Source organism: Eulemur rufifrons, chromosome 4 (assembly GCF_041146395.1).
Source record: "Eulemur rufifrons isolate Redbay chromosome 4, OSU_ERuf_1, whole genome shotgun sequence".
In the NCBI taxonomy this organism is placed as follows: domain Eukaryota; kingdom Metazoa; phylum Chordata; class Mammalia; order Primates; family Lemuridae; genus Eulemur; species Eulemur rufifrons.
Window position 1 is genome coordinate 65972128 of NC_090986.1, and position 13558 is coordinate 65985685.

Genomic DNA, 13558 nt, shown 5'->3' on the forward strand with positions numbered 1-13558 from the left:
AAGAAAACTAATTACAGTGATTAGGCCAAGATAAGGTCAGAGCTTTGGGGATCTGTGGAAATACTAGCCCACAGCTCTCTGGGCAGATTGAATGAGGGAAGATTTTTGGCAAGCGGAGCTGAGGAGGAGGAATGCAGAGCCAGGCTGCTCAGCAGATCCGCAGTCAGGTGTGTTGGCTAGAAGCAAGACTGAGTGAGGACCCCGCAGGGCCCAGACTTCAACGAGTCCTTCCTCTCAGATACACCTGTCTGGCTTTTTCTTTGTCCCTCCCCCTTATTCAGTCTCTCTGTCTGCCTTTGACATTTTCTGACCTATAATCTCTTTTTTCTTTTTCCTCTTGCTTGGCTTGTTCATTCTCCCTCCCCATCCTAGATCCCATCTCCTTTTTAAACTTAGGCTCTATGTGGAATTAAAATATCATCTTACAGTGTTTTTTACTTTTTTTAAAATTTAGTTTAAAATGAGACATTATGAACATTTGTAGAAGCTATGGCAGAGTAGAGAAACCCTTGACTTGGAATTTGAGTTGTTTAGAGTTCCAGCTCTGCTATTTGGTAGTCAATAACTTACCTCTTTGAACCTTTTTCCTCATCTATAAAATAGGAATAATATGAACCTACAGCATTGTTTTAAATATCAGACAAAATAAAAAACATATACATATATATGTTATGTTATATAAGAACACTAAATACAAATGCAAACTATATACAAATGTCAGGTAGTAGTATTTTCTTTTCCTCTCTAAAGAACTAAAGTTAAATGCATACTGGTTTGTTTTCCTTATAACCCTTGATTTTTTTTTAAAGTTTTAGATATAGTTGGTCAGTGATCATAAATAGGAAAATGATTTCCTACTCTCAGATGAAGATATTATATTTGTATAATACTAGTTTACTATGGTTTTGCTCATTTCTCTGAGAACAGCAGCATTTTAAACTATTGTCATCATTAATTCATAAATTCACTTGAGTTAGTTTATGAGATTAGCGCAGTTTGCAGTTGAATTCTGAAAGGAACATGACTGAGGATGGTTATGATTTGAAGAATGAGTCAGGGATGAATGTTGTCCAGTACAATAACCTGGAGAAACCTTAACCAACCACAGAACCTCATGAGCACAGAACGTGCTATATACAGAACGTCATGAGTTCACAGTGCTCTCCAAGAATTGAGGAGAGAGGGAGGAGTACAGCAAAGGAAAACTGTCAGTACCTCACAACTTTAATTAGCATTGGCTCAGATTATAGAAACGGAACAGTAAGAAACAGTTATGCAAGTTTCCCTTCTTTTATGTGATATACTGAACATAAATTAAAAATTCAAAGAGGGAGTTCATTTAAAAATTATTTTAGAATTAAGACATTGGATTGCCAAAAAATTGGCTTGTGCCTTATCAAGTAAACTTCTATTCTCTAGAATCATTTGGGAAAAGAAGTAAGAAGTATCTTTCTGAGTATCTGAATTTTCCATATAGCTGAAGATTAAGTCTTCAAATGCAGAGAGTTAAATTGATTATTTTTGTGGATTACTTTACTTTTTAAAATAAAATGTATTATATACTTGTCTCCCCTCCAGAATAATATAAGAGATATAATAAGTTTTTATGGATGACTCAAAACTATCATTATGAAGATCTGTGTTATTGTAATAATAAAACAGCAGGTAGTTCTTAACTTTTTTTATTCAGTTGATAAAACACGATGCCTAGAATGTAATTATAAATGAATGTGATAGTAGATGCAGTTGTCCTCCTCGAGTTCATAGTAAATAAATACTTCTCGGTTGAATGAATGAATTAATATATGAATAAAAAGCACTTAAAATTTAGGACAGTTCACTTTCAAACACTCCATCAGGTACATATAGTATTTTCAGGAAGGAGGCAGCGTTACTGGCATGAGTATCCTACTTACAGAAATGTACGGTGTATCTCTGAGAACAGGAGGCGTGAATGATCAGCCTGCAGACAGCAACTCTCCTTCTCAAGCCTAAAGTATCCATATAAACTAGTGACAGCTTGATAAAATTCCTCCTGACTTCAAAACTTACTCTAAGCACACAGAACCCCCACCCCCTTGTCTCTTGGTTTGTAGGTAGCACGGGGACAGCCCTTTTAGTATTACCTTGGGTACTAGGACTGTGTTTACCACAACGAGTGGCATGTTAATTGGTTGGTTGGTTGAATGAATTGTTGGAATGAGAATGAGAGATCAAAGCAGAGATAAAGGAATTGGATCAAAAGAAAGTGTCCTGAGACATATTAGTAAGCCATTTTTCTTGAGGAATTAGTAAATTGTTTAGAAGATAATTAAAACCACTTTGAATGATGATCATATCATTTCAGCAAGTGAGTAGCCTCTCATGGTGCTTCTTCGAAAAGCACAACAGTCATTTGACTGTGAACTTTCTGGTATGTTTTCATAACAGGGAAGAAAAATTATTATTTTAGGGAAGGGCTGCAGCTACTGCCAGATAACCTAGGGGGATGGCACATTCCTTAGAGAGAGAAAAAGTAAACTTTTGTTTAGAAGACACTTTGACAGGCTTTTTTGTTAGTCTGAAAGGTTACAGTCTCTGGGCCGCGTCTAGAAGGAAAAGACTGAAAGAAAAGAGCTTCGATTCCCTTCCCAGAGTAAAGTAACAGACATTTATGAAATGCCCTTTGCCTAAGGTTGATACGAGTAGGACGTAGAAGGAAGATAGGAGAAAGGTTTGGAGTGAGGGAAAGAGAGGTCCCCAGAACCATGACAAAAGTAAGGTGTTTATGAAGAAAGATGACCAGGAAGACTGAGGGACCTTTACTAAGATATCAATTTGAAGTTGTTTCTTCACTGTACTATAATTACCCCTTCTTAGCCTTAAACCTTTGATAAAGGAGCTACATGCTAATAATATATGTTGAGTGAAGGAGAAGGGGTGCTTTTCTACACTTGGGGTAAACAGGATGTTGAGAAGTTGCAGGAGGCAAGACAAAGGAACAGGGGTTGAAAGGAGCCGGGAGCAGGGATTCGGAACCCAGAGCTGACAGCCGTGCTGGTGGCCAAGGGCAATGATTTACACTGGGTGGCAGGGACTATCTTGGGAATCTGTGTGACAAACTTGTTTCTCCTTCAGGAATCCAGAGGAAATGGCCCATTAGGGTGGGAAGAATCCTGGAGGGTCTGGCTATCATGTGGGTAATGGCTAGTTAGGAGGTAGACCTTTGGATTTAAAAAAAAGTGCATTACTTAGCCATAAATTTTTATTTAATCCTTTAAGCCTTAAAATTGCTGACAGAAAAGAACCGTTTCTGCATATTATTATGAGGTTTAAAAAAATGACTTGGGGCTGAGATTCCAAGGCTTCTGACTGTGGGCTCAGGATCAAACTCAGTGCTGTGGTTTTTGAGGTCTGGCCACTATTCAAGACACAGCTTTAGACTCTTTGATGTTTTGAAACACAATGTGATAAGAGATCAAAGGATGAAAAATGTATTGCATGTAAGAGTTGATGCGTTCATTGTTTTAAAGGCAGGTGTGCCTTGCAAAACTAGGGCGGATGCAAAGTCAGCTGTTCAGGCTGAATAACAGAACAGCTCAAAGAAGCAGAAAACTTTCTACTGTGATAACTTAATCTCTGATGATTATTTCTTGCTACTTTAAAAAAAAAATCAGAAACACAAACACTCCAGGATCAGCTTCTCAGTAAGCCATTTTATTATCATAAGTTTTTGAAAATATTAATCCTTTAAAAATCTTTTTCTGTTCCCTGGCCCTGATTAAAGTGATCCGTTATCTTTGGTTTTATTGCTATAAAAATAAGAAATCATAAAGCCTTAAAATACAAGCTTTGACTATACTTCATGTATTTAGCAATTTGAAATGTTTACTATGTGTGCAGGGCATTGATTCTATTTGGTCTTGATTGTATTTGGTTGTTTATATATTCTGTGCCCATCATTAGACAAATTAAAGAATTTACAGTCTCAGATATGAAATACTGTATCATAGTAAACGGAATTTTATGTTATTGTTACCCTATTACCCTCTTAAAATTAATGAATATAAGCTTTAGAAGCCTTTATCCTATAAAGGTATATAATATATGGATGATTAAAAATGGTATTTGACATCAGGCTCTTAATCAGAAGTGAAACCTATTAATTATTTGCAATAAAATTAAGACAATGACCATTTTAGTTTGACTGTACTGTACTTTTTAAGGAATGTAATCTGCCATAGGATAAAGACTGCCCGTGCCATGTGGAATGTATGAAATGTTTTGTCTGCCCAGTCCCTTTGCTCTCTGGGGAATGCTCCCTCCTTCCCCATCCACGTGGTTACAGTGGGAACAACCATTTTGGGCAACATGGCACCCTGTGCAACACAGAGCTGATTTGCCTACCCATGGACTAAGGCAGGGCCAGAGTCTTTCTGCAAGAATTCTGGAACTAGAACTGAGACACAGCCCCACTGTCTAGCCAGGAGCCAAAATGTTAAGTGTAGTTTTCCCTTCAGTGGCCATGTTTCCTGCCACGTGGACTAAAGAAGCAGAAGAAGCAGTAAAGACAGAGAGAGGAATAAAAAAGATATGGGGGAAGGGGAAGCGAGCCCCCCCAGATGGAATTCATGTAATATGTAAATTTAATTATACTTAAACATTTTTAAGAGCAACCAGTTCTGAGCTAGCCTGTGCTTGGGTTCCCTAAATCTTTCCCAATATCTATAAATTTGATATTTTAGTTTAATTTGAATTTTAGTCTCCAGCAATAGACTACTCTGCCTATCTAATTCTGCTACTGAAATTCAGCACAAACATTTGTCTGCATCTACCTCCACTTCCTCCTTGGTGCTCATGCACGCACATGTGTACGCACACAGACACACACACACACCCGACCGTAAGAATAGGGAGGTCTATTACTTCAGTGGCTACAATTTTCATTTTTAAATTAAACTATATTTACAAACAGTAACTTACATTCACCCTTTTTAGTGCATTGTTCAGTAATAAGGATAGTTCCATCACCCCCCAAAATTCTTCCATACCTTTGTAATCAGCTCTTTTTCCTACTCCCAGCCTCTGGCAACCACTGAGCAGTTTTCCTTCCCTGTATTTTTGCCTTTGCAAAAAGGATCAGATGAGCAGACTCGTACATGTAACCTTTTGAGTCTGGCTTCTATCCCTTGGCATAATGTATTTGAGATTCATCCATGTTGTTGTCATGTATCAGGGTTTGTTCCTTTTTATTGCTGAGTAGTAGACCACAGATCATTTATTCATTCCCCACTAGAGGGGTGTTTGGCTTATTTCCAGTTTTTAGCAATTGGAAATAAAGCCATTACAACCATTTGTGTGTAGTTTTTTGTGTAAATACAAGTTTTCATTTCACTTGGATAAATACCTACTAAGAGTAGGATTGTTGGGTGATGTCGACTTTTTTGTTTGGTTTTGTTGTCTTATTGTAGCCATTCTAATAACTGTTAGTGATATCTCATTGTGGTGGGTTTTTTTTGTTTTGTTTTTGAGACAGAATCTTCTTCTGTTGCCCTGGATAGAGTGCATGGTGTCGTTGTAGCTCAGTGCAACTTCAAACTCCTGGGCTCAAGCGATCCTCCTGTCTCAGCCTCCCAAGCAGCTGGGACTACAGGCATGCGCCATGATGCCTGGCTAATTTTTCTTATTTTTAGTAGAGACCAGGTCTCACTCTTGCTCAACAAACTCCTGAGCTCAAGCAATCCTGCCTCAGCCTCCCAGAGTGCTAGGATTATAGGCGGGAGTCACTGCACAGGCCTCATTGTGGTTTTAATTTGCATTTCCCTAGTGATTAAGATGTTGAACATCTTTTTATATGCTTATTTGCCACCATATCTCTTCTTTTATGAAGTGTCTATTGAGATCTTTTGTCCCTTTTTTATTTGGTTGTTGAATTTTGAGAATTCTTTATATATACTCTGTATACAAGTCAATGGTTTCTAGTTTAAAGTGTGTGTTTTCTAATCTCTGCCCTCTTTTTTCTCATTTGCCTTTTCTCATCTGTGCCATCAGTAAGGGATGCTTTTCATCAACAGTTACTTCTGATTGCTGTGACTGTTGTTCACCACCCCTTTCTTCCCTCCTTTTCTCTTTTCTTGTTTGATTTTAGTTGGCACTTCCAAATATATCATTCATTCATCCATCTAGCAAATAGTTGTTGAGCCTCTCATGTTAAAGCTGACCTTTTTTGAATTTGTCAGCAAACCCAAGTGCTTCTTCAGGTTTGAGATCTGTTCAGTTACATTATATGTCATCTTAGAATTGCCAGCTAATTTTTGGTCTTTCTGGATGTTGCTTCTTTATTATCAAAAATGTTTTGAGGGGTTTTCCCCCTCTTTTTTCTGACCACTTCTAGGTCCAGAGATCTGAAAGCCTGAGGGTTGAAGAAGACTGGTATTTTGAAGTAGTTAAGGTTTCTCTCCAGTTGGATTTAGTGTGACGAAGGGATAGCTTGCAAAGATTGCGTATAACAGAGATCATCATTCGCCATCTTGTACCTGTTTCAGTTTTCTCTAATCTTCTCCATTCTAATCCTTTCCTCTGCTTTGAGATGCAGTCCCTGGTAGCAGAACTTGTTTTTATTTATCCACAGGGGGGCTTCCTTTGCTTTTGCACACATTTGCTAATGAACCAGAAGAATGTTTTCCTCTGTGTGAAAGTTGGATAGAGTTCTGTGCAGCTTCATTTCCACTCTTCACTGGAATGCTGTATAGAAATGTCCTCGTGGCATTTTACTGGGAAGTATGAAAAACACGCTCTTATGACATTTCAAAGAGGGTTGAAATTTATTCTGCAATGTTACACTGTAGAGTCTAGAAAGGTTTGAACAAAACAGATGATTTCTTTCATTTTAAAATTCATTTTTATTTATAATTACACTCTTTTATACAATACATAGAGTCTTTAACATCTGTATAAATAAAATATATTCAGTATGAACATTTTTAGTATTTTAAAATTATAAGAGTAACTGATTCTTGAAGTATCCCTTTAAATTGAAGATTCGCCTCCTAATTTTTTATTAAAATTTGGAGTTTGGTATAGTGTTTTCTTTTTTTCGATTTTTATTTTTAATTATTATGGATACATAGTAGTTATACATATTTATAAGGTACATATGATATTTTGATACCAGCATAAAATGTATAATGATCAAATCAGGGTGATTGGGTATCCATCACCTTAAGCATTTAACATTTCTTTTGTGGTTTTTTTCTTAAAGGAAAATATGATTTTCTTTCCAATGTACCTGTTGTTTATTTCTCTGTCTCCTCTGCCCCTAAATCCTCCTTTCTTCCTCCCTGATTCCCTCTCTTTTCTTTCTTCTCTGCCCTCTCCTTTTCTTCTCTCTTCCTCCCTTATTTCCACCCTTCTCTTTATTTCCCTCCATGGAATAAAGTGAAAACCATGGATAGCTGTAGATATTTCTTAAATTTAATCATCACCAACATTTTGATGTTCCAATTTCTTATTTATACCTATTAGATACAATGTAATTTATTTAACCATGCCCAGTCCTATTGATTGTAAAAAATTAACCTGTTTATTTTGAAATAACTGTTGATTGGCATTTATTTATAAGAAGTATTACAGAGAGATCCCAAGCACCTTACCCAGTTTCCCCAATGGTAATATCTTGCAAAACTATACAACAATAACACAACCAGGATATTGACATTGATAAGGTCAGAATATAAAAAATTTCCATCACCAGAGGGATACCTCCTGTTACCCATTTATGGCCACACTTACCTCTCTCACCCCCTGTCACCACTCCATCCCTGACTTCTGGCAAGCACTAGTCTGTTCTCCATTCTTATATTTTTGTCATTTCAGGAATGTTGTATAAATGGAACCATACAGTATGTAACCTTTGGAACTGGCTTTTTTCACTCAGCATAATTCCTCAAGATTCCTATAATTTGTTGTGTGTATCAATAGCTTGTTCTTTTTTATTGCTGAGTCCTTGGTATGGATGTACCCAGTTTGTTTGTTAACCATTTGCCTGTTGAAGGATTTCTGGGTTATTCCCAGATTTTTGCTGTTATAACATTCATGGCCAGGTTTTTGAATGACCATATATTTTTATTTCTCTGCAATAGATCTCAAGAGTGCAATTGCTGTTATGATTAGCTGCATGTTTAGTTCTTTAAGAAACTGCTAAAGTGTTTTCTCAATGAGCTATACTGTTTTACATTTTTCCCATGATGTCTGAGTACAATTTCTCTTCATTCTTGCCAGCATTTAATGTTGTTGCTATTTTTTATTTTAGCCATTCTGATAGGTATGTAGTACTATCTCATTGAGGTTTCAATTTGCATATCCCTAATGGCTAATGATGTTAAACATCTTTTATGTGCTAGTTGCCATCTGTGTATCCTCTTTGGTGAAAAGTCTGTTCATGTCTTTTGCCCATTTCCTAATTGGATTGTTTATTTTTTATACTATTAAGTTTTGAGGGTTATTTCCCCATGTATATTCTAGATATTAGTCTTTTGTCACATACGTGGCTTGCAGTATTGTCTCCCAGCCTGTAGCTTGCCTTTTCATCCTATTAACAGGATCTTTTGAAGCATAAAAGTTTTGTATTTTTATGAAGTCCAGTTTATCAGTTGTTCTTTTTGTGGATTGTGCTTTTACTGTCAAGTCTAAGAACTTTTTGCCCTGCCCTAGATCCTGAAAAGTTTCTCCTGTTTTTTCCTAAAAGTTTTATAGTTTTATGTTTCAAGTCCGTAATTCATTCTGAGCTAATTTTTTATAAGGTGAATGATATTCTTCTAAATTTTTTCCTGTATATTACTACTTTTAATAGATACTTAGTTCATTTTTATATAACTAGTAGTTTTAAGATGGAGTAACTAATTGAATAATCTTCTTGGTCCTCATTTGTGGTCTTAGTTCTTTCAATGTCCCTTTAGTATTAAAAGTGCCAAATTAATAGATTAGAGTGATCAATGGCCCGTGTTTGTGATAAAGGATATATGGCTGGCTCTGCCTCTAAGGTAATGAATCAGTTCAGTAGTTATTTACTGAGTGCCTACTATATTCTGGGTCCTAATACGGGCATTGACATATGACCGGTCTCCTTGAGAGTTAACAGTGCAATGAGGAGTTAGAGACAAAACCATTCATCTCAATGTACTGTGTTGAGTGTTGGGAGTCAGTTCAGTATGATGGTGAAGAACCCAGACTCTGGATTCCATCACTTGGGTTGGAGTCCTGGCTCTCCCACCTGCCATCTGGGTAAGGCAACCTCACTAGGCCTTAATTTCCTTATTAATCTGTACATTATAAGTTTGTCATGAAGATTGGGTAATACACATAAAGCTCTTGGCATAAGTGCCTGGCACAGAGTAAGCACTCAATAAATATTTGCTGCTGTGGTGGTGGGAGAGGTGGAGGTGGAAGTAGTTGGGAGAAGAGGAGATACTGATCAATGCAGGCAAAGGACATTGCTGTAGTACAGAGAAGGACACTTATCCCAGAGGAGAATACTCCTGGACTGAATCTTAAAGAATGACACAGTTTCTTAGAAAAAGAAAGAACATGAACAAAGGTACAGAAGCAGAAAAGGTTGTGTGTGTATGTGGTACAGCAATCTGGTATAATAGCACTTGATGTAGGAGTTGGAAAGTGATAGGAGTAGATGAGGCTGGAGAGGTAGTCAAGGGCCAAGTCATGGAAGGCATTGGACTTAGTTTTCTAAGTAAAAGGAAGACATTGAAGAGTTTAAGGGAAGAGTATGCATGGTCAGATTTGCATTTCTAGCCAGCTCACTCTGTAGAGTGAGAATGCTTTGAAGTGGAAAGAGAAACTGGAGGGAGTTCTTTCATAGTTCAGTTGATGGATGAAGGCCAGATCCAGGGCTGTAGTGATTGAGAATGAAATGTCATTCTTGTACTTATTTTCGATACAATAAGCTCAGGTCCAGTCCAGGGCTTCTGCTGAAGAAGGCTAGACTCAGGTTGCAGGGTGTATGAGAACGGAAGTCTCGTCCATGAGGACTCTTAAGAAGCTCTATCCATGAGTGGCTATGTAGTTCCTCTGTCTCAGGTGACTGTGATTCAATGATCCCTTCTATTCCTCTGGGCTAGAGACGATTTCTTATGACCACCTAAGAAAAACATATCCACCTAATGTGAAACTCGTGATCTTTTTTTTTTTCTTTTTAGTTAAGGCACGAAGGTGGAAGAAAGTGGAAGAAGAGTGAATGAGGTGATAAAGTGAAGGGAAAAAATTACTAGGCAGTAGATCTAAGAAAAAGGAATTTTATTCTAACCTAAATTTTACTAAAATCTTAACTTTATTTTCATCTATTTTCCCTTATTTATGAAGGTTTAAAAATGTTAGTCATAATTTTCCTTTTGAATAGGCTAAAAAGTAAAAAAGAAAAAAAAAAAAAAGAATTGAGTTCTGTCATAGTCACTATTTTATATCGTTCTGTGCCCTTGTGTTTGCTGCTGTGGAAGATGGACTTCCAGCTGGTCAAATCCCCACAGTGCACATCCTGTGGTAAGGAGCTGCACTCACTTTGTAGACTCTGTGTTTGAAAGCACAGCTTGTTAAAGATAGGAAAAGAGTAAATGTTTTTGCATATTTTAAAGAATAGTGCTATTTCTGTTTGTATGTATATATGTCATACACATATAATCATACCCATTTAGAGGGTACAATTTAATTGTTGTTTGTTTCTTTAACAGGGCAAAAAAGATGTGACCCAGATATTTAACAACATCCTGAGAAGACAGATAGGCACTCGGAGTCCTACTGTGGAGTACATTAGTGCTCATCCTCATATCCTGTTTATGCTTCTCAAAGGGTAGGTGCATGGCTTCCTTTCATGTATGTCTGAATTTGGAATAGTTCTTAAAAGTACATAGTGTTAGCCTCATTTGAGATAAGGTCGGTTCCCTTTTGGAATTGCAGTAAAGATATTTGCGGTGCTCGAGGTTAGCCCTCCAAAGCTCTGTCTCTGTGATTACTTAGGCTGCAGCAGAATCCTTTCTTTGCACCTTAATGTTTCTAAATATTATGTTTCCATTTACTGCCTCTCTTTCCTCCACTTTTCTGCTGTCTCTGTCTCTTCCTATTACAGTATTGCTTGTGCTTCCCAATCAGCCCTAGTCCTAGTCACCCTTTTCCTGCTTGCACAAGACTGAATCCCCTCACTACACACACACACACACACACACACGCACATATTCTGGTTCTGAGAACCCAAATTTAGCTATAAGAATTTTTCCAGTAGCTGGCATCTGCCAAGGTGACGTGCTTCTACATGGGAATAGACTAAATATTACTGAATGTATATGGGGCTATACAGAAGGTATATAACTGAATTCAAAAATAGAAAATAGAATCCCTGATTGTTATTTTTCATGTATACTCATTTACAAATGTTTCTTGAGAATTTCGAGGCTACTTTAAGTCCTAAAGACTGAAGCCCTGAGTGTAGCAAGGCTTGGGGACAGCAGACTATCTTCTTCCTCCTCCACCATCTTAAAGCAGCATGACTCTTTTTATTTTATTGTATTCCTGTTTTCAATTCTCTTCCATACCTAGTCCATCTCACCTGTATCCAGTTTCTCTCATACATTTTTAAACATTCAATTGTATCAAAATAATACATAACACATAGTTTAAAAATCAGCTACATCAACGAGCAGCAGCTCTTTGCCTCTTCCTTCTCCATTTTTTAATCCTATTGCCCAAAGACAACCACTTTCATCTTTTTTATTTGTTTATTTGTTTGTCATTATTTGTTTATTTTTATTTTTTTTTGAGACTGAGTCTCACTCTGTCACCCAGGCTAGAGTGCCGTGGCGTCATCGTAGCTCACTGCAACCTCAAACTCCTGGGCTCAAGCCATCCTCCTGCTTCAGCCTTCCTCCCGAATAGCTGGAACTATAGGCATGTGCCAGGACACCTGGCTAATTTTCCTATTTTTGGTACAGACAGGGTCTCACTCTTGCTCAGGCTGGTCTCGAACTCCTGAGCTCAAGCAATCCTCCTGCCTCGCCCTCCCAGAGTGCTAGGATTACAGGTGTGAGCCACTGTGCCCAGCCTGTTCATTATTTTTTTATCATACATTTACCTCTCTGTTAAAAATAATGGGCTTATACTAATTTTTTCATTTATCAGTTTTAAACAATATCTTTGACAAGATTAACTAGATGATAATTTAGTTTTTTTACTGCCACCATTACTCCATTTCTTTCCCCTTATCCTCCCATTTATTATAATTTTAAATTTTATTAATAATTACATTTAGACACCCAAAATAGTTTGTGATAACTTCCCTGCTTTCTGGTGCAACAAGATATGCCAGGCCCAACTTGTAGGTTCCGACACAGGCCTGGAATTTCTACCAATTTCCTTTTAAAAAAGAGTGGTTCTTAGAGACTACAATCTGGATACTAGGAGTGCTCATTAACATTTAATTATTATTGTTTCTAGGCTATTGAATGGACAAAATTAACTCATTATTTTTAAAGTAAGCAAATGTTTCTGGATTAGAAACAAACTTTCTTGACTATATTGAGGAGACCAAGTATTTTTGAATAACATTTTACAGAAGTTTTCCAAGTACTTCTTGACAGTGTTTACTACCAGCAATAATAACAAAAGTCATTTTTCCCCTTAAATAACATAATCTTTGTTCTTAAGGTGAGATTTTCTTGCACAAGATCTTTCTTCTAGCCATTTTCTGTATGATTACTGTAGCCCACTACTAGCTGAGACAAGTGCTCTTACATTTTGGTTTTCATTTTTAAATTTGAAAAGGATCTTTCCGTATGCTGTCATTATTTGAATGAGCATGCATGTATGGTGGCATGCCTTCTCCATATTGACAAGTTAATTATGGTCCAGTCTCTATGATCCAAGCTACAAATCAGGGGGGAAGATAGGATTCAGTTCTATAAAATAATGATTCAGCATTCATCAGATTAACCTTTATTGGCCATAGGTCATTGTTGGGAACACTTATTACTAAATAATGAAGAATGTTGAGTACTTCTTTATATATTAATAGTAAGCAATGACATGTCAAAAGTCAATATCCTAGAGGGTAGTCAGATTGAAGTGATATATGTGAATTGTATATCCCTTAAAGAGTACTGAGGAAAATTAGGATTCCCTATATATCCCAGTATATTTCTAACTTTAAGAAATTGTCATCTCAGAGAATGACAAATGTCAAACGACTGGGATGAAATGACAAATGTGTTGACCCAGAGGAGTATTTTAAAAATGTTCTCTTGGTTCTCAAGATTAAATTGTCAGTGCATCACAGATGGTTTCAATAAACTTCACCAAATGAAAAAGAGAACTAATTATACCCAGAAGTTAGAGTAGAAATTTTTTATAGATGGTCTTAGTTTGGAAATTGAATTAAAAAATGAGAAAACATTGGCTAGAGATCCTACATCTTTTCTGTAAGCCAGAGTTTGACTCTCATTAGAGTCTTCTAGTACTAAGAAATTTAGTCAGAGTTTGAGGCTCATTAAATTCATTGTGTGCCTACTTTGTGAAAAACATT

At 36.8% G+C, this 13558-nt stretch overlaps 1 protein-coding gene across 1 annotated transcript in view; it reads left to right on the top strand.

Annotated features, from left to right (window-relative positions):
• Nucleotides 1-13558, top strand: part of CAB39L (calcium binding protein 39 like) — a 98950-nt gene that overhangs the window by 57598 nt on the left and 27794 nt on the right. The window contains exon 5 of the mRNA XM_069467712.1: nt 10719-10837. Coding sequence (XP_069323813.1) covers nt 10719-10837 — 119 coding nt within the window. The remainder of the gene's footprint in view (nt 1-10718; nt 10838-13558) is intronic.